The sequence below is a fragment of the Mytilus trossulus genome, chromosome 2 (assembly GCF_036588685.1).
Source record: "Mytilus trossulus isolate FHL-02 chromosome 2, PNRI_Mtr1.1.1.hap1, whole genome shotgun sequence".
In the NCBI taxonomy this organism is placed as follows: domain Eukaryota; kingdom Metazoa; phylum Mollusca; class Bivalvia; order Mytilida; family Mytilidae; genus Mytilus; species Mytilus trossulus.
This window is the reverse complement of record NC_086374.1, coordinates 85144306-85167121: the sequence shown is the minus strand read 5'-3', so window position 1 is coordinate 85167121 and position 22816 is coordinate 85144306. Positions and strand designations below refer to the sequence as shown.

Here is a 22816-nt window from a genome sequence, read left to right as displayed (position 1 = left end):
CATTATTGCTGTTTACATTTTATCTCCATCTATAATAATATTCAAGATAATAACCAAAAACAGTAAAATTTCCTTAAAATCACCAATTTAGGGGCAGCAACCCAACAATGGGTTGTCTGATTCATCTGAAAATTTCAGGGCAGATAGATCTTGACCTGATAAACAATTTTACCCCATTCAGATTTGCTCTATATGCTTTGGTTTTTGAGTTGTAAGCCGAAAACTGCATTTTACCCCTATGTTCTATTTTTAGCCATGGTGGCCATCTTGGATGGTTGGCCGGGTAATAAAACACAAACTTTAAATTAGATACATCAATGATGATTGTGGCCAAGTTTGGATTAATTTGGCCCAGTAATTTCAGAGGAGAAGATTTTTGTAAAAGAACATGGATATTTACGAAAAATGGTTAAAAATTGACTATAAAGGGCAATAACTCCTAAAGGGGTCAACTTGAGCATTTTGGTCATGTTGACTTATTTGTAAATCTTACTTTGCTGAACATTATTGCTGTTTACAGTTTATCTCCATCTATAATAATATGCAAGATAATAACCAAAAACAGTAAAATTTCCTTAAAATCACCAATTTAGGGGCAGCAACCCAACAATGGGTTGTCTGATTCATCTGAAAATTTCAGGGCATATAGATCTTGACCTAATAAACAAATTTACCCCATGCCAGATTTGCTCTATATGCTTTGGTTTTTGAGTTATAAGCCGAAAACTGCATTTTACCCCTATGTTCTATTTTTAGCCATGGTGGCCATCTTGGGTGGTTGGCTGGGTAATAAAACACAAACTTTAAACTAGATACATCAATGATGATTGTGGCCAAGTTTGGATTAATTTGGCCCGGTAGTTTCAGAGGAGAAGATTTTTGTAAATAGTTATCAAAATTACCAGGATTATAATTTTATACGCCAGACGCGCGTTTCGTTTACATAAGACTCATCAGTGACGCTCAGATCAAAATAGTTAAAAAGCCAAATAAATACAAAGTTGAAGAGCATTGAGGATCCAAAATTCCAAAAAGTTGTGCCAAATACGGCTAAGGTAATCTACTCCTGCCTTTTATAAGATTGTCTTGTTGAATGTGATAATGAAGCTTGTAATAATTGTGCTGTTACAGATTCAAGAGATGCAGTGGAACTGTAACTGGATTTAGATTTAAAAGATCTTGGATATTTACGAAAAATGGTTAAAAATTGACTATAAAGGGCAATAACTCCTAAAGGGGTCAACTGACCATTTTGGTCATGTTGACTTATTTGTAAATCTTACTTTGCTGAACATTATTGCTGTTTACAGTTTATCTCCATCTATAATAATACTCAAGATAATAACCAAAAACAGTAAAATTTCCTTAAAATTACCAATTTAGGGGCAGCAACCCAACAATGGGTTGTCTGATTCATCTGAAAATTTCAGGGCAGATAGATCTTGACCTGATAAACAATTTTACCCCTGTCAGATTTGCTCTATATGCTTTGGTTATTGAGTTATAAGCCGAAAACTGCATTTTACCCCTATGTTCTATTTTTAGCCATGGTGACCATCTTGGATGGTTGGCAGGGTAATAAAACACAAACTTTAAACTAGATACATCAATGATGATTGTGGCCAAGTTTGGATTAATTTGGCCCAGTAGTTTCAGAGGAGAAGATTTTTGTAAAAGATCATGAATATTTACGAAAAATGGTTAAAAATTGACTATAAAGGGCAATAACTCCTAAAGGAGTCAACTGACCATTATGGTCATGTTGACTTATTTGTAAATCTTACTTTGCTGAACATTATTGCTGTTTACAGTTTATCTCCATCTATAATAATATTCAAGATAATAACCAAAAACAGTAAAATTTCCTTAAAATTACCAATTAAGGGGCAGCAACCCAACAATGGGTTGTCTGATTCATCTGAAAATTTCAGGGCAGATAGATCTTGACCTGATAAACAATTTTACCCTTGTCAGATTTGCTTTAAATGCTTTGGTTTTTGAGTTATAAGCCGAAAACTGCATTTTACCCCTATGTTCTATTTTTAGCCATGGTGGCCATCTTGGATGGTTGCCCGGGTAATAAAACACAAACTTTAAACTAGATACATCAATGATGATTGTGGATAAGTTTGGTTTAATTTAACCCAGTAGTTTCAGAGGAGAAGATTTTTGTAAAAGGTAACGACGACGACGACACCGACGACAACGGACGACGGACGCCAAGTGATGGGAAAAGCTCACTTGGCCTTTTGGCCAGGTGAGCTAAAAAAACTAAAGTGAGGTTATCTTCATAGATAAAAACCAGTCACCAATATTTTACAAAAAACTATTCAAAGCACTTTAAAAACTTTGTCTTAAAACAGGAAAATCACCATATCTCAGAGATAAAAACTAAAATTGAAAAAAAAAATGAAAAGGAGCCAATAGATATAAACAATTCATAAAAGTTTCTTTCAAACTGGTGAACATGATTTAGCCCTTTTTTTAATAAATAAAAACCCATAACTCAAAAACTTTAAATCTAAAATTTAAAAAAATCAAAAGGGAGCTCATGTAAACAATTCACAAAAATTATCTTGCAAATTGTTAAAAGTATTTGTGAGTTATTGTCTGAAAACTGGAAAAGATTAAAATCCTCATAACTCTGAAATGTAAAATCTAATATCAATAAAAAAAAAACTAGAGGCTCTAAAGAGCCTGTGTCGCTCACCTTGGTCTATGTGCATATTAAACAAAGGACACAAATGGATTTATGAAAAAATTGTATTTTGGTGATGGTGATGTGTTTGAAGTTCTTACTTTACTGAACGTTCTTGCTTCTTACAATTATATCTATAATGAACCTTGCCCATTAGTAACAGAGAAAATATTTGGTAAAAATTTACATAAATTTACCGAATTAATGAAAATTGTTAAAAATTGACTATAAAGGGCAATAACTCCTTAAGGGGTCAATTGACCATTTAGGTCATGTTGACTTATTTGTAGATCTTACTTTGCTGAACATTATTGCAGTTTACAGTTTATCTCTATCTATAATAGTATTCAAGATAATAACCAAAAACGGCAAAATTTCTTTAAAAATTACCAATTGGAGGGCAGCAAGCCAACAACCAATTGTCCAATTCATCTCAAAATTACAGGGCAGATAGATATTGACCTGATAAACATTTTTATCCCTGTCAAATTTCCTCAAAATGCTTTGGTTTTTGAGTTATAAGCCAAAAACTGCATTTTACCCCTATGTTCTATTTTTAGCCGTGGCGGCCATCTTGGTTGGTTGACCAGGTCACGCCACACATTTTTTAAACTAGATACCCAAAAGATGATTTCGGCCAAGTTTGGATTAATTTGGCTCAGTAGTTTCAGAGGAGAAGATTTTTGTAAAAGATTACTTAGATTTATGAAAAATGGTTAAAAATTGACTATAAAGGGCAATAACTCCTAAAGGGGTCAACTGACCATTTTGGTCATGTTGACTTATTTGTAAATCTAACTTTGCTGAACATTATTGCTGTTTACAGTTTATCTCTATCTATAATAATATTCAAGATAATAACCAAAAACAGCAAAATTTCCTCAAAATTACCAATTCAGGGGCAGCAACCCAACAACAGGTTAACCGATTCATCTGAAAATTTCAGGGCAGATAGATCTTGACCTGATTAACATTTTTACCCCATGTCAGATTTCCTCTAAATGCTTTTGTTTTAGAGTTATAAGCCAAAAACTGCATTTTACCCCTATGTTCTATTTTTAGCCGTGGCGGCCATCTTGGTTGGATGACCGGGTCACGCCACACATTTTTTACACTAAATACCCCAATGATGATTGTGGCCAAGTTTGGTTTGATTTGGCCCAGTAGTTTCAGAGGAGAAGATTTTTGTAAAAGCTAACGCCGGACGACGCCGGACGACAGACGCCGGACGCCAAGTGATGAGAAAAGCTCACTTGGCCCTTTGGGCCAGGTGAGCTAAAAAACAATAGGGAGATCACCTCAAGATATATACAATTTACCAAAGTTTCTTGCAAATTGGATAAAGTGTTTTTGAATTCTTGTCTGACTTGTGAACAATGGACAGACAGATGACGGACAACGGTATACCATAATACATCCTGTAAACAGGCATATAAAAATCATAAATGTCTTGATTAGAAACTTTGAAGGAGTTTAAATACAAGCTATGTTAAAAATAGTTACATGAATGATAATTAAAATAAAACTGTATTCATGAAAAAAAATGATAAAAAGTGAAAAGAAATGACAAGAATACCAGCAACTCACAATTTATGATGCAGCCCCTAGTGGCATTTGGTCTTTGACCAAGCCTAATTATCTAAATAAAGCATCAAATTAATTTCTCATCCAATTTCAAAAACTATTATTAACCATCATAAAAGATCTCAAATGGCTAATACTTATATGAAATGATGTTGCATGTAGATGCTTCAGCTCAGTTTTAAACATTGTTGTATTTGTAATTAATCAAAAAAGATCTTTTTTTAAAATAAACTTTGTGCAATTTATATTACATAGACTACATACTTGACTGTAAAATAGTGTCCTCAAAGTCATCAGCACATGCACTTTGCTCAAGATAAAACCCAATGCCAGTTTCCTCCTTCAGTTGTAGTATCAGTTCTTTGTCAGAAGTATCTTGTAGGCTGAGTTTAGAACTCTGCCAACTGCTGAAGGCAAAACCTGAAATAAAAAAGTATATACCGGTATGTGGTTATATAATATAAGAGTAAGTCTATAATGATGTTCAATATGAAAGTTATATAGCCTCAAATTCAATTAATATGCAATTTATTTTTTCACATGTCCAAAAATAGTCAATATGTGACGAAACTGTTATAATAAAAATCTTTTATCTGTGTTCTCACTGTCTGTATTACTGTCAGCTCTTCTTCATAAAATTGCATTTCACTACTTTATGACCTCAAATATGTTGACCTGGTCTTAATAATTTTAACCTGGAATATCATCGATGTTACAATGAATGACAAGATGTTGATAAGTTTGATCCGAAACTTATCACGTCATGTTCTGGTTTCAAAGATAAACAATTATTTCTTCAATGCAATATACATAAATTCAATCGGATAAATCAATTATCAGGTTATATTGTCTGCATACTGATATTGTAAAATATCTGCATCTCGACACAATATGAAGCCTTTTTGAACTTGTTTGCAGCTCTAACTTATCATAAAACCTCATACTTTGACTCATAGCTGATACTCAAACAGGCTAAAGTCTTCATATTGTGTCGAGCTATTGTTATTTTACAATATCAGTTTGCAGACAACTTGATAATCGATACATATATATGAATAGTTTGCCTGATATTTACAGGCTACAGGCCATTTTAAAAAGGTGCTTATTAAAAAAAAAACAAAAAAAACTAAATATTTTAATGAGCATCAAATGAATGGAAGAATGAACAATAAAAAAACTTATTTTGAAAACAGGGTGGCAGTTCAAAAGATCCAGAAAATAAACATCATTTTCTGGCAAAACTTTAAAAAGTATGAAAAATGTTTAATTATGTAGACTAGATATAGGAAGATGTGGTGTGAGTGCCAATGAGACAACTCTCCATCCAAATAACAATTTAAAAATTAAACCATTATAGGTTAAAGTACGGCCTTCAACACGGAGCATTGGCTCACACCGAACAACAAGCTATAAAGGGCCCCAAAATTACTAGTGTAAAACCATTCAAACGGGAAAACCAACGGTCTAATCTATATAAACAAAACGAGAAACGAGAAACACATATATATTACATAAACAAACGACAACTACTGTACATCAGATTCCTGACTTAGGACAGGTGCAAACATTTGCAGCGGGATTAAACGTTTTAATGGGCCCAAACCTTCTCCCTTTTTCTGAAACAATAGCATAACATCACAACATAGAAAAACATACGATAAAATATCAATTGGCAGACTTAACTCAATCAAAAACGTATGATTACACAATGAACGAATAAATTTGATCTGCGATATCTGAATACAAAAGCACAGTTAATTAAATATTAGAGACAAACATTCATGACCAAAAGGCTAACAAACAAATTCAAACACACTGAGAAATATTTAACCAATCAATAGATATAGGAAGATGTGGTGTGAGTGCCAATGAGACAACTCTCCATCCAAACAACAATTCAAAAATTAAACCATTATAGGTTAAAGTACGGCCTTCAACACGGAGCCTTGGCTCACACCGAACAACAAGCTATAAAGGGCCCCAAAATAACTAGTGTAAAACCATTCAAACGGGAAAACCAACGGTCTAATCTATATAAACAAAACGAGAAACGAGAAACACGTATATATTACATTAACAAACGACAACTACTGTACATCAGATTCCTGACTTAGGACAGGTGCAAACATTTGCAGCGGGATTAAACGTTTTAATGGGCCCAAACCTTCTCCCTTTTTCTGAAACAATAGCATAACATCACAACATATAAAAACATACGATAAAATATCAATTAGCAGACTTAACTCAATCAAAAAACGTATGATTACACAAAGAACGAATAAATTTGATCTGCGATATCTGAGTACAAATGCATAAAACATCATTTTCTGGCAAAACTTTAAAAAGTATGAAAAATGTTTAATTATGTAGACTAGTACATTTTCCATCCTGTTTTATGGAGCATCAAGGTAATGAAAAGCACAGACTTTTTTTATGAAAGAATTTTCTGGATGCGCCTCAAAATGAGGAACTCAAAAGTCAAGTGTAAAGAAAAAATCTCTGTGTAGTGATATTGGACATGTTTCTATTTTTAACAAATGACTGAACTTAATTATTTGTGGTGATTAGGAAAGTAGAGGAACATAGAATAAATGTGTAAAAACTATGGAGCTATTGAATGTGTTCAAAGTATTACATTTTCAAAGAACTTATTGTGTTAAAAAGGGGATATTTTACCAGAAGGAGCCGCATCACAAAAGGATGTTCGGGGTTTGCTAATTTACGGAAAAAGTAATCTCACTTCTTACCCCGAAAATTTAACCACATTTGTGAAAATGTCACAGGTTCGAAATGAGCTATCATACATATCCAAGTTTACGATATCGACTGAGCTACAGGAAAAAAATGTTACCATTACCGCCTATGTAAGAAAAATTAAAGATATTGAGCCAACTAACAGTAAAATATACTAACCAGACATTGTGTAGTTTTGTCTCCAATCACATTCTTCCTGTGGCAGATCTACATTGTCCAGTATTGTTGTGTTCTGTATGCAAGGTTCCCTTGAAGACATGCATACTTCCAGGGCAACTGACATTCTATACTTCCTTGCATAGTGTAATTGATGTATCTGGTAACTGAAATATTCATATACTGGTATAGGATAGATATTGATGAAGTGACCATCTACAAGATTTGCATGGACATATCAAAAGTATCTTGCACAACATCATGACTAATAAGCTATTTGTGCAATTATTCAAATTGTTACACCTAATAAGCCAAAGCTAATGTATCTCATGCAAGTTTTATCCCTCAACATACATGAGAGTTTTTGGGATAATAGAGTGTGAAATATCTCCATGTTGCGTAATAAAGTAGATCGTGTGTCTAAATTAAAATGTATAGTTTTTTTAATAATTTGATAGAATGAAGTTTATATGATGCTTTTTTTTATACAAGAAAAGCTATGGGTCATAAGACTTTTTTTCAAGCTACAGGTTGTGCAAAATTGTCATTTTTTGTATAGATTATAAAGAAATAAGAAGATGTGGTATGAGTCACTCAGAGTGCCCATGAGCCAACTCTCCATCCAAGTCACAATTTTTAAACAGTAAACAAACATAGATCAAAGTACAGCCTTCAACACAGAGCCTTGGATCACACCAAAGATCCACCCCTAAAACTACTAATGTAATACATCAAAAAGCAAACAGGAAAACCAACGGTCTAATCTATATAAACAAGAATGTGTCCATAGTACATGGATGCCCAATTTGCACTATAATTTTCTATGTTCAGCTGACCATGAAATTGGGGTCAAAACTCAAATTCGACATTAAAATGAGGAAAATTCTATCATAAGAAACATGTGTTCTAAGTTTCAAGTTGATTGGATTTCAATTTCATCAAATACTACCTTGAGCAAAAACATTAACCTGCACACTTGCACTTTCATTTTGAATGTTCAGTAGACCGTTAAATTTGGGTAAAAACTAATTTTGCATTAAAATTTAAAAAGATCATATCATAGAGAACATGTGTATTAAGTTTCATGGTGATTGGACTTCAAACTCATCAAATACTATCCTGACAAAAATATTTAATCTGAAGTGGGACAGACAGCAAAACAAATGGATGCACAGACTGAAAAACATAATTACCTTTTACTATCCTAGGTGGGGCATATAAAATGATTAACAAAATACACTTATAAACCACATCAAGAAACTACAACCACAGAACAACAGGTTCCTGTTTGGAAGACCCAATTATGTGTGATAAAAAGAAACTACAACATAGAATTTTAAGATAAAATATGAGAAGATAATTCTAATAATATGCTTTCAGATAAGAAAAATAAAAACTAGATTCACCACTTGTTTTCTTGCTATATAATAAATAAGGTAAATTCACAACAAATTCTATTATTATCTGAGTTATCTCTTCTTATATCTGAGTTATCTACCCAGAGTTATGGCAAAGTTTTTAAAAAATGAATCAAAAATATTCTGTGTTTAGTAAAATACAGCTGAAAATATATTATCTAATTTTCTATATTAACATGAAAAGTCTTACTCAAGAATTACATACTACACTCGAAATCTGCACATTTCAATAAAGATTTAGACCAATCCTTATCTGATAGATGGGGAAAGACACCTAAACTACCTTAATTGACATTTAATCCACATACTGTATTCTAAATATTCCATTTAACCAAAAAGACTGGTTGCTTCCCCATTGGTAGTTGAAAATCATCTGGATATAATGCAGTTTTTCTATCCCAACTGTTAATTTAAGGTCACAGGTATCTAGGTGTAAGAACATGTTGAATGACCTCTGAAGGTCAGGAACTTCTACACAACAACTGATGTTATTGCAGGACTCATAGAGTTTGCATTTTGCTGTGGATGGTAAAACTGGTATTTCTTTTAAAGCTGAGCATTCTGAAATTGAGGGTTTATAATATACATATATAAAAGTTTTAGATGATTAAAATTTAAACTAGATGTGTTGAAACAACACTTATGGCATGCACGCAACGGAAGCTTGAAGTAATTAGAATGGAAATTTGATAACTTCAAAGTTCAAAGCCAGAAGTTTCATAAAAAAATCAGAGGAACAGAACTAAACGTAACCTTGATATGAAACTTAAATTATAGTAGACCTAATTGTTCTTAAAGTCCTTAATTGTTCTTTTAAAAAAAAAGTCCTTGATGGTCCATTGCAGAATGACACACAAGGGTAAAACTTTATGGCCACAACTATTAAGTGGTAAGGCCATAAAAAATCTAAAGCATAATTATTCATTGAGTAAAATAAAACAATTAAACAATTGTGAATAAATTGTAAGAGGAGGTCATATCTTTGGTTCTCAAAAAAGAAGAAATTTTATTAATAAAATAAACTTGTATAACTTTAATTACCCAAATCAAATTGTTTGATTTGTGTTGTGCTGTTTTCACAAGCAGTTGACAAATACCACCCAATGTCTAAATCATTATATAGTCTAAGAAGATCAAGCTGACTAAGTGTTGTAGAATTAATACTTCTTTCAGTCATCCAATCTGATAGATCAAAATCTGCAAATAAATACATCCATTATCCTTTCTTAGAACATATACTTCTTTATAAATATAAACTATTGACACAGAGGTATGTTTCACCTGTACAGATTTGAAAGTCTATCAAAATTGCAATCATTTAAAATGTAATCTATGCAAAACATTAAAAGTCAATGAACAGTGACTGAAGGTGCAATATTAAATACTTTGCTTGGAAAACAGATTTGCCAATGCTTATACAACTGCATTTCAAATATAATTGACTAATCATTAGTGGTTCTCTGGCCTTAAACATTCTTATTACAAACTACTCCATGTAAACTAAGCAAAACTTTACAACATAAATGAAACGAGTGAAACTGCGAGCAACTGCTCACTGATGATACCCCCGCCCCAAGTGGATAATATTAATAGTGTAAAAATATGCAAGTGTTCGATTAACAGGAAGTTGTTGAGTGATGAATCTGAAAACGCATCACACTGTATAGCTGACTTATATAAATCCTGAAACCAAATTTCAGAAATCCTTGTATTGTAGTTCCTGAGAAAAATGTGACGAAAATTTTCAACTTGGCTATCATGTGTAAAATCATACAAGTGTTCGGTAAACAGGAAGTTGTCAGGTGATCAATCTGAAAACGCATCACACGGTATAGCTGACCTAGATAAACCCTAAAACCAAATTTTAAAAATGCGACGCAAAATATTCATGGGACGGACGGACTGACGGAAGGACAGACAGAGGTAAAACAGTATAATTACAGCATTGCTCAACCTATCCAATAAAGATATTTATAAGGTTTTTCATGTTTTGGGGTTACCATCTTATTGGCATGTCTTTGATCAGTGAGAAGTAAAGAGAATGTTCATGAACTACTATGTAGATGAAGGACATCATTCTAACACTGTATGAACTAACCAGTTATCAAAACTTTAAAATATTAGTACATTGTACAATGAAAACTTGTTGTCCCCTTATATACTTACTTTTAATTCTGAAATTATTCTGTAAATTTCTTTGTAGTTTTGGAAGTCTGGTACTGTGAAGTATATATCCAGACCAGGAACAAGGTTGGTAACTTTCCCAACAAACAGACACTTCCAGGGTTACCAAATACTCATTTTCACTCAATAAATCATATATGTTGTACCTTGAATTATCATTAAACAATTACTTGCATGACTGACAAAATGTGGTAAATATGATTCTGAGAGCAGTTTTTACTTTATTTCAGCATTATGTAATAGTTTTTTTTAATTGTTAACCATGGAAAATATATATGGTTTTGGCTTGGTTGGCTGAATTATAGAATGGTCAGAATATGGTGCAGTTATGACATACAGACAATCCTGTATTCAGCAGTCACTCATGGGAAGTATTAAAAGTAACAGCTGAAGAGACCTTATAAAAGAGGTTCTGAAAAAAAATCATAATCAGACATCACAAGTCGGCAGTATCCTGGCAAATTGTTTTAGTGTTTTCAACCGGTAAAGTTTTCTTTCATGCAAGTAAAAAAAATTTGTGGCAAATTTTGCACTCTAAATATGGAAAAACATTCAAATAGTTGATATTCATGTATAAATAAGTTCACAATGTATCATCGTACAGCGGATATAGGTACTAACCAAGCGGGGGTGAGCAATTTCGACCTTACATGGTAATGAAAATCTTTGTTTTGTTCACATAATATCAATGTGTACATCAATCTAAACATAATTGTTATTATAAGAAATGATTTGGTCATAGGTTGATGATAAGAGGTGTCTCATTATTTCCCCAAAACAAGAACAATTACTAAAAACATGTGCAAATACTTGTCAAAGAGTTGACGCTTTTCTCATCCGATATGATTCTATATTCATTGCAACTCTTTTTTCTGATAGAAGGCCATTGTGTGTGTGTAATAAGAATAGCTGTTTCAATAATTGGCATTGAAATCTCTCATACATGTTATTTTTCGATATTTTATTCCGAAAAGAAGCATTGTGTACAGTGCTTAGTGACCACATAAATCATTCTGTACGGTGCATAGTTTAGTTGCTGTACACCATACACAAAAACATTATTTTCATGCTCGTTTATTACCTTAAAAAATTCAAGGAACAAGTAATCACAGATAGTTTAATGATTGGTAACTATAATATTGCCCTGTATTAGCTTTCTTTCAGATAAACATCTTAAAGTCTCGACAACTCTATCAAAATTGAAAGCTTGTGTTGATATTCACAACTATTTGCACATTTACAGGTTAATTGTTCTTATTAGAATATCAAAGTTGTTTTATAACTAAGAAAAAATCGATGCAAAAATCATTTGGGAGCAGGAATTTCAAATGTTGAGAAATGTACATTTGCAACTGATTTTTATAGTTCGTTCTTATGTTGTACTGTTAAACCACTGTCCCAGGTTAGGGGGAGGGTTGGGATCCCGCTAACATGTTTAACCCCGCCACATTATTTATGTATGTGCCTGTCCCAAGTCAGGAGCCTGTTATTCAGTGGTTGTGTTGTTTATGTGTTACATATTTGTTTTTTGTTCATTTTTTTACATAAATAAGGCCGTTAGTTTTCTCGTTTGAATTGTTTTACATTGTCTTATCGGGGCCTTTTATAGCTGACTATGCGGTATGGGCTTTGCTAATTGTTGAAGGCCGTACGGTGACCTATAGTTGTTAATGTTTGTGTCCTTTTGGTATTTTGTGGATAGTTGTCTCATTGGCAATCATACCACATCTTCTTTTTTATATTGAATATTGATAAAGCAAAACAAAGATTTTCGTTACCATGTAAGGTCAAAATCGATCATGCCCACTTGGTTAATACCTATGTCCGGTGAACTGATGATACATGGTGAAGTTGATGATCATTTTTCAATGAAACTTAATGTGGAACTATAGAAATTCATAAATTCACCTTCTATTTTGCGAACTCGGTTGTGAAGGGTTCTGATTTCCATTTTGAAGTGATACTGAACAAGTATATTTTTGGGTTGTTCAAAAATGTGAAAAACAACCATTATTAAAGGTTGAAATGAGTATTAGGTGACCATCATTTTAATTAAATACAAAAAATATTTTGAAGGGTCTGAAAGTGAGTGCTGAAATAAGGCCAGGTGACCATTGAAACAGATTTGATTGTATTTGTTTTAAATTGGTTCCACTGCTTCACTATAATTATATGTTCTGGCAAATCTTTTCTCTCAACATACGGGTAAGAATTAGTCGAATTCCTTAGGCCAACACTTGGTTATAATGAAAAAGTGAACATTTAGGATAACTACCCATTTATTTTTAGAAAATATCTGGTATATAAAAACTTAAATTTTGTACATTTTCGTAAACAAAAAACCGAAAAGCAAGTCATAGAAAAGAATGCAGATTAGCAATGTTGTATGAGGAAAATGATTAAGTGATTATCTTACAAATATATTTTTCGAATATAATTCATACCTCAATCTGAATACATTTAGAAGTCTGAACTCATGATCAACACCTGAAAAAAAAATTGTCTGTTTTAAAATACCGTTGTTTTAAAAAATGTTGGCCATGTAGTTGAAGAAACTACATAAGGCCAACGGCTGAAACACCTTAAAAAATTGTTTAAATACTACAAAAAGATTTTAAAATAAACAAATTGTAAAAATCTCGCATTACAACAGCTCATTGTGACTAAAATTATATATATTTGTGTTATTGGCAATCAACTTATACTATATTCTCAACCAAACTGAAGCTGCAAAGATTTGTCTATCCATCTTTGCAGGAAAGGTTAATACAGAATAGTATCGTCAAAACTTCTACATAAACATACAAAATCAGTAAACTTTAAAACATCTAAATTTTTAAGTTTCACATCACTAGTTTATATAGCAATTTTTTTTCTAGTAGTCACTTAGAAATTTTCACTGCTTGATCAGTATATAGAAATGAAATCTGGATGGAATCATGATTATTATTTACATTTAATATGTAAAAGGACAAAAACCTATTGGATGAGCCCAAAATATGGTTAAGGGTTAAAAACAATATTAAAATGATTAAAAAATCAAAACACTTTTTGAGTTAAAAATAAATCTCACCAAAGTCAAATCCAAGCAAAGACAACAACAACTGATGTTTTCCAATTCCAATTTCAAGTAACTGCAAATCCTGGTTCAGTTTAAGAGAGAGTTCTATGGTTTTCTCTATGAAGTCCACATACATACAGCATGATATTTCAGTACAGCTAGTTTTCAGGTGACAAACAAGAGGGTAGGATGATATATTCGGTGAAAGTATCTTTTCATTACAATCTGTAAAAAACATAACTAGAAGCTCAGAGGAGCATTTTTTTCTTTAAATAGTTTCAGATGTAGTGCTAAGTTTTAACATAATAGTTTAAAATGCAAAAGTAAAAATGGATAACAACTCCTATGAAGATGCACATCCCCTAATCTTAATCCAGATACTTCAATAACTAAAGATCTGAATGAAACTGAACAGGAAGTATAAATCACAGATTCAATTTACAGCTTTTCTATAAAAGCATGCAAAACAAAACTTTATTCAACTTGCTTGCTAAGTTTGATTGAATGTTTGCAAACAATAGGTAGGCGGAGTTTCAGTCTGTTTAATATATACTGGGATTTGATTGAACAATAACAATTGGCATACAATGCGGAAATTAACGTTGAAATGAAGTTAATGTATATTGTCCAATCAAATTCCGGTACACAAATTCAAACAAACATAGCAAGCAAGTTGATCAAAGGACTAAGGTTTGCTTAGCATGCTTTTATAGAAAAGTTGTGAAATTGCAGATTAGTTCTTTTTTAAGTTGAAAATATAGAATAAAATACCACACAATATGATCTATTCTCTCACTGGTACACTAATCATTCCATTATTTTTATAATGTGTAAAGAATGACTGAACTTATTCAAATGACAATGTTTTACCCATTTTCCAACCATTGCTGTCTACATCATGAGGGTTCATATGACAGGTATTGTCAATGAGATAGCTTGTCAATCCTGTTTGTTCTAGTAGTTCTGATACATAATGTCCAGGTAAGGTTGTACCATACAATAATTTTCTTTCTCTATACCACTGTTCAAGAGAAAATCCTATAAGAAAAGAAAATAAATTGTGTACTTCAGTATTTCTTTGAATAACTGATTTTCTACATAGACACTTCATGTTTAATAGATTTATTTAGTCCATGCAGCTCATTGCTAAACATCTCTTAGGAACTATCAAAATATAAACCAGCTACAAAAGTATTATTTCTTTAATATTTTCATATTATGACAGCATGCAAGGTATGCTTTCATAAAATTTTTAAATATACATTGTAGTTTTACTTTAGTTATAGTTCAAGTAAGATATTGGTGCTATATATTTCTATTAAATGATTTTATTACACTATACCTTTTGTCAGAAAAGTTGTATCTGACTGACACACAGGTTTGGGGAATATCATGTCTTCAAGAATAGGTATAACCAGTTCACATGGACCATTTGATTCCAGACAAAAACTAAATGTCAACTGAAGAATGAACATTTCTTGTTGTCTCAGATCTTCAAGATTATACCTGAAAATTATATTTTTCAATCCTGAAGTATAAGAATTTGAAGCTGAGAAAAAAAAATTAAAAAAATGCAGAATTAATTTTTAAAATCCTATTTTAATAATTTGGAAAAGTTCAAATAAACACAACTTAGGTTAACTTTAATTTGTCTACGTAAATATGGTAATGTCATAATGAATGAGAAAATAAATTTCTCATCCAGTGATTCAAATATTGTTTTAAAACATCTCTGTTCCTGTTTATATATAACATCTTATCTGCATCTGTGTATATAAAATACATACTTTAGTCTTGTTACTCCAAACAAATTAAAGTTTTCTGTTTCCCCAAAGGTATAATCTAACAAGCTATACTTGTGGTACAATCTTTCTATTCCAACAGTAACACTAGAACGGCAAGTGTCTACGTCTAGATAGAAATTCAGTGTTGAATTAAGCAATGGTATCTCTACACAACACTCTATACTTGTACATGTCTCAAAAACCTGACAAGCAATGTTACTGGGTAGAGCTGGTAAGGTTAGATCACTGTTACATTCTGAAATATATTAATGATTGTTATAATGGTTGTAGAGGATAACATAGGGGTCCACAATATGGAAGCAAACAAGAGTGTGTCTATAGTACACGGATGCCCCACTCGCACTATCTCTTTCTATGTTCAGTGAACGGTGAAATTTTGGTCAAACTCTAATTAGAAAGATCATATCATTAGGAACATGTGTACTAAATTTCAAGCTGATAGGACTTTGACTTCATCAAAAACTACCTTGAAGAAAAACATTTACAAAAAAGTAGGACCGACGGACAAACGAAGGGATGAATGGAAGAAGACCAGAAAACATAATGCCCATAAATGAGGCATAAAAAATTAAGCATTTTCTATGATTATAAAGATGCATAACTCAAGAACGGTAAAAGTGACACCACTCAATTTCAAACTTGATCTGTGTTTTGTGGTAATAAGCATTGTATATAAGTTTTATACCATTTAGTTAAGGCAAACTAGAGTTAGAGAACAGAAAGCCAATATTGGGGATGTACAGATGGACAGGATGGACAGACGGAAAGGACAAAGGTAAACTTTAATGCCTCCTCTGCTAGGCTGGGGGCATTAAAAAGGAAACTATTTTGAAACCCTTACTTAAAAAGTTGTAAAAAAAGACATTGTCAGATTGTATTGTCATTTTATTTCTTTAACAAAAATTTGCAGGCAGTTTGGGATATTTGAATAAAGAGCTTTGTAATGAGCACATGAAATGCCTGTCGCATTTTCAAAGAATAAAGTTCCATAACTTCTCAATGTCATATCAGTTATTTTAATAGATATAAAACATTCACCAAAGTTTTGAGTTATTGTCAGAAAACTGGAAAAATACCCCCTTTTTTTTTAATAAAATGGCATTTTAAAGCTTTTTCATTGATATAAACATTTGAGAAGTCATCTCGGGCCAAACATTCTGTGTCAATTGGTCTTTTGAGGAGAGTTGTTTCATTGGCAATCATACCACATCTTCTTTTCTATAGAGTGAAATAATATAAAAAATTGAACTTACCACTGTTCCATCCATCTTGATATATTGCCACATCCATTTGACAGGAGTTATCTAGGAGGTAAGCAGCTACATGGAGATCCGAAAACAGCTGTGATACTGTGTAGGCTGGTAATGGAGAAACGTCTGGGAAACCTTCCTCAAGTAACCAGCTTTGTAGAGAAAAATCTGAAAGGAAATAAAAATATCCTTATAGTACAGACACTGTCCTTCTTTCAGGCATATGAACTAGGCGGTATAAATGATAGTACTATATCTTGGAAAATTTAGATATATATATATAGTCAGTACCACAGGGTTTTGGTTGCATTTCTTGCAATTTTTACCAAAAACTAAATGATATTCAACTTATAACAGAAACTTTATAAGGACTCACTCTCAATAAAGAACCCTGTATTCCAGTTACACTTTTGTTTAGGGAGTTTATATTTGTTGAAAATTTGGACTGACAATTCACAAGGTATTGACTTGTCTGCTTCCATACAGACACTCAGTGTTAAATCTATTAGATACTGTTCTTCTGCAGTCAAATCTACTATGCTTAATCTGAAAAAAAAAAAAAACAATAATGTAAAGTACTGAGAATGAGTCATATTTACTTCTTTCAAACTACAGTCAATGTAATTCAACACTAAAATCAAAATATGAATTTACAAATCAACTAGAATAAGGCCATTAGTTTTCTCGTTTGAATTGTTTTACATGGTCTTATCGGGGCCTTTTATAGCTGACTATGCAATATGGGCTTTGCTTATTGTTGAAGGCCATACGGTGACCTATAGTTGTTAATGTTTGTGTCATTTTGGGTATGATTGCCATAATGAAAGTGGGAGGATATCTCTAATTTGGCATTAAAATAAGAAAGATTCTAACATGAGTTCTTTCAAACGCTTTAAGTACACACCCATGGTAAACTATGAATATATTGTTTGGGCTGTTCAGATCGTACTCCCGCGTCATATGCTTTTTTATGAATGAGCTACCTGACGTCATAGAACAATAACATCAGAATATGAGCATTTTACGAGGAAAATACACGCTTTGTAAAACCGAAAATCATCACAACTAGGAAACGCAAACAAAAGATGCTAAAATGTATTATTTAAGCCATGTTTTGTATACCCGTAAGACATATAAATACACTTATAAAAATTCCTCCAAACCCATCTAAATATGTTATTGTAAATAGTTTTAGCTGCCACTTAATCAGTTTGCACCGTTCTTTTACGTCAATTTAATAGTGTGTTTATTTATGAGAACAGCAAATAATGCCTTTACCTAGAGCGCTTCCATCCAAAACAATTGCCATATTTGTCCTATTAGAATCAAAATAATTCATGGGGGCTTGAATACATCTTGATTTTACCATGGGTTGTCCCTTTATGCCGATGATTTTACGCCTCGCTGTCGCTCAGGGAAATATATTTGTCATAAAGGAACAACTGGTGGTAAAATCACGATATATTCAAGCCCCATGAATTATTTCTTAATCATATCATAGGGAACATGTGTGCTAAGTTTCAAGTTGATTGGACTTCAACTTATCAAAAACTACCTCCACCAAAACTTTAAACCTGAATCAGGTCAAACGGACAAACAGATGAACGATACGACAGATGGACGAACGGACGCACAGACCAGAAAACAAAATGCCCATAAATGGTGCTTAAAAATGGGGGATAAAAATTCATTCAGAGGCAGATTATGTTAGACCATTTCTGGTTATGACATAATTTTTTTTATCTGCTAAAAAGAGGTGTGAAATAAACTTACTCCATTCTAATAAATCCAAATAGCCAGACCTGGACAGGATATCCCCATTCATAGTCAAACAACCATTTACTGAACTGTAGTTGTTCAATGGCAACAGTCAGTTTGAAGAGACAGGGCTCTATGTTCACAAAAGTTTCAAATGACCATCCAATCTTCTCCAGAGTTATACAACAGTCTACTGAGCTACATGTATCACTGATGTGGCATCCTATTGGTCCTGTGTTACTAGGTAATGCAGCCATAGACTGATTACATTCTGTCAAAATATAAACCTTATTAGTGACAGAAACAATATCTCAAAGTGTTAAATTGTAAATTGCCTTTCAGAATTTTTCACATTGGGTTAAGCTATGGTCCTTTCAGCTTTAAACAAAGGTCTTTGACTATTGTTGAAAAATTGAGGTAACCTTAAGATGTGTATAGTATTTTTTTCTTTTCGTTTGATGCATGGTTATTCTACATCTTCATCAAAATTTTATATCTTTAATTCAGCTAAAAAAACTACTTATAAGAGAGAACGGGAGAATTAGAGAGAAAAAAGAAATTAAAAAAAAAAATTATTTTATTTTTGATAAAACAATAGTCTTTTGTTGTTATATATTTGAAACCCAGTAACACCTTAGTCAGGTGGTGCTGTAAGGGTCATGTAAAATCCTGACTATTGAAAAAAAATAAAAAAAATATATAAAATAAGAAAACTACTTATAAGGCTCTTATTGATATAAGAACTGCTTGTGATTGACATTTCCTTTTTTTATACCAAAAGCAGAAGTAAAATGGGAACCTTCAAAATGTTTTGTTACTGTTTCTGCATAAAACATTTGATTGTGATTGCTAAATTTATTATTCAAATTACAGAAGAAAACAATACACTGATTGGTAAAAGCTCAATAGATATAGGAAGATGTGGTGTGAGTGCCAATGAGACAACTCTCCATCCAAATAACAATTTAAAAATTAAACCATTATAGGTTAAAGTACGGCCTTCAACACGGAGCCTTGGCTCACACCGAACAACAAGCTATAAAGGGCCCCAAAATTACTAGTGTAAAACCATTCAAACGGGAAAACCAACGGTCTAATCTATATAAACAAAACGAGAAACGAGAAACACGTATATATTACATAAACAAACGACAACTACTGTACATCAGATTCCTGACTTAGGACAGGTGCAAACATTTGCAGCGGGATTAAACGTTTTAATGGGCCCAAACCTTCTCCCTTTTTCTGAAACAATAGCATAACATCACAACATATAAAAACATACGATAAAATATCAATTAGCAGACTTAACTCAATCAAAAAACGTATGATTAAATTTGTTTTTGCTAACTGTGTTTCACTAATTGATCCCTTATTTATCTTTATATAATTTAATATCATATAAAAATTCTTGATCCACCAAATTTTGAACTAAAATTCTTGGCTGATTCAGATATATATCTACAAACTTTTTTTCAATTTTACCATTTATCCATTCACTTGTCTTGCATGGTTGTTTTTGTAAGAAATCTGTGATACCAAGTGTGTCCATCAAATCTTTCATGTCATTCACACTAAGGACATGGTCTTTGGTTAAACCTTTCCCTTCCAGAAATTCCTGGTATGAAAAATCTAAACAAAAAATAATATTATATAGAATTTTAGTCATATGTATTATATCATTGTTTAATTAAAATACAAAAAAAACCCACATAAAGCCAAGAATAGAAATAACAGTTTTTACAGTCTAGATACTGCATTATTGTTTCAATCAGAGTCAAGAAAAATTTAAATCAACACAACTGGTTTGGTCACTGGAACAGAAAAGCCTGTGCTTCATGTGCTCTTATTAAAGTTGACAGCAGTAATAATTTTGAGTCTTCTAAATTTTTGAAAATATGAAAGCATGCTTTATGTTGAAATTGATAAGATATTAAAAGACTTATAACATCTCATAATTTTTATTATCCTTTTTCTTATGGCATACAAATAGAAATCTTTATTAAAAAGGTACTCACTTGGATCAATGAAATCACTTTTCCACTCACATATGGTCTTGGGGAGAATGGTTTTCCTCAGAACTGGGACTGATATCATACAGGGGGAATCTGACTCGAAACAAATACTCAGATCTAATGTCACTTCATACTGTCTCTCTGTTGGATAATCTTCTATCAAAAGGCTAGACGAAATAAATGTTTTACTTTTCTACATTGGCTAGAGGTATAGGGGGAGGGTTGAGATCTCATAAACATGTTTAACCCCGCCACATTTTTGCGCCTGTCCCAAGTCAGGAGCCTCTGGCCTTTGTTAGTCTTGTATTATTTTTATTTCAGTTTCTTGTGTACAATTTGGAAATTAGTATGGCGTTCATTATCTCTGAACTAGTATATATCTGTTTAGAGGCCAGCTGAAGGACGCCTCCGGGTGTGGTAATTTCTCGCTACATTGAAGACCTGTTGGTGACCTTCTGCTGTTTTTTTCTTTGGTCGGGTTGTTGTCTCTTTGACACATTCCCCATTTCCATTCTCAATTTTATTTCAATCTTACTATTAAACACATTCAGAAAAAACTATGTTCAGTGATTGTTACATCCAAAATAATTAATGCACTCTGAAGAGGACATATTTTGAACAAGTTATTTGCATCAATAAGTCCTTATAGTTGGGTGCTAAGTTTTGCAATGAAAATCAACCTTATAAAAGTAATTTTCACAATTATAAAATTTTACCCAGTACACTAAAAACTTACTCTAATCCAACAAGTCCAAATAACTTTATATGTTCTTGCTTGCCAAATGCATAATCAAACAGACTGATATTCACAGTATACTTTTCTATCCCTAAGCTCAACCTTCTGTTACAGGGATCCAGTGTTACATAGGTGTTTATAGATCTGCCAATGATATCTACATCAGTACAACAGGTGACACCAGTACAGTAGTCATAGAGATGACAAACAGTAGATTGGTCCAGTGGTATTGTATTCACCTCCTTCTGACAAGCTGAAATTGACAAATGCAGCTTGGTAATAAGTTTGCTTGTAAGCATACAGAGGGTTTTAACAGTGCTTATTGAAAAATGACAAAAAACCTTTAAGGTACCAGGTAGGCTACTTTTAAGCTTAAAATACAGTGTAGGTAGGGAAATAGGAAACAAACATATTTTTTTATTTGGCCTTAGCCAATTATAGTTTCTTCAAATATACAAACCAATATTCCATCCTCTTTTCTTTGGATAGTATGGTAAATTACTGGTATCACACTGCTGTTCAAGTAGGAATGGAGCCACTCCAATGTCATGAAGAAGTACTGATGTTATGTAAGGTGATAGCTGTGTTCCATCTGAACTCAGTCCTTTCTCATCCAGGAATTCTGTTAGTGAGAAATCTACAAAAAGAGTTTTTTTTTCAACCATCTAATATAGATATATTTATTAGCTAAGTTAAAATTACCCTTGTCAAACTACACCTTGTAAAATATTCTTATGTTGGCTAAATATAACTAATGAAAAGTTGTATATTTTCAGATACTAGTTCTTGTAATGGTTAAGATGAGCATACATAAAGAAAATGTGGGTACACAACAATAAAACTGTAATCCGTCAACAATATAACTCGGAGTCATCTAGTGGGCAATATACTGTCTTCTTCAATAGAAAGGAAAATATATGTGAAGCTCTAAACAAATGTTGTAAACAATTTTTTTTCTGTACATGGTACATATTCTTAAAAATAATACTGATTCTTTTTGCCAATAGAAAATTTCAGTATCAAATTTTTGTAATATAAACAATCTAGCATACATACACTTAAATTACAGTATTGTTTAGTCGGAAACTTCAAGAAAGAAATGACAATCTTAATGATTTGAAATTTTATTGAATTTCCAATAACATTATTTTGAATACATCTAAATGCACTGTCTTACTTGCTATTTTAAATCCAGAGTTCAAGTTACAATTTGGTTTAGGTATTGTAACATCTTCCATTAATCTTTGTTGAAAAAGACAATCAGCTGATGTTTCCAAACAGGATGAAACATTAACAGTAAATACAACCGCATCATCACTGCTCAGATCTTCTATCATAAAACTGAAGAAAAAAAATAATAGAAATTATAATATCATTTCTAATAAGCTCAAACAATA

At 32.3% G+C, this 22816-nt stretch overlaps 1 protein-coding gene across 1 annotated transcript in view; it reads right to left on the bottom strand.

Annotated features, from left to right (window-relative positions):
• The window catches only part of LOC134706043 (uncharacterized), a 109045-nt gene that overhangs the window by 16714 nt on the left and 69515 nt on the right, over positions 1-22816 (bottom strand). The window contains exons 64-78 of the mRNA XM_063564752.1: positions 22597-22760; positions 21880-22056; positions 21420-21672; positions 20687-20850; positions 20154-20300; positions 18684-18939; positions 17287-17456; positions 16914-17078; positions 15643-15895; positions 15198-15361; positions 14726-14893; positions 9652-9807; positions 8919-9171; positions 7196-7359; positions 4547-4702 (exon numbers count right to left, since the gene is read on the bottom strand). Coding sequence (XP_063420822.1) covers positions 4547-4702; positions 7196-7359; positions 8919-9171; positions 9652-9807; positions 14726-14893; positions 15198-15361; positions 15643-15895; positions 16914-17078; positions 17287-17456; positions 18684-18939; positions 20154-20300; positions 20687-20850; positions 21420-21672; positions 21880-22056; positions 22597-22760 — 2810 coding nt within the window. The remainder of the gene's footprint in view (positions 1-4546; positions 4703-7195; positions 7360-8918; positions 9172-9651; positions 9808-14725; positions 14894-15197; positions 15362-15642; positions 15896-16913; positions 17079-17286; positions 17457-18683; positions 18940-20153; positions 20301-20686; positions 20851-21419; positions 21673-21879; positions 22057-22596; positions 22761-22816) is intronic.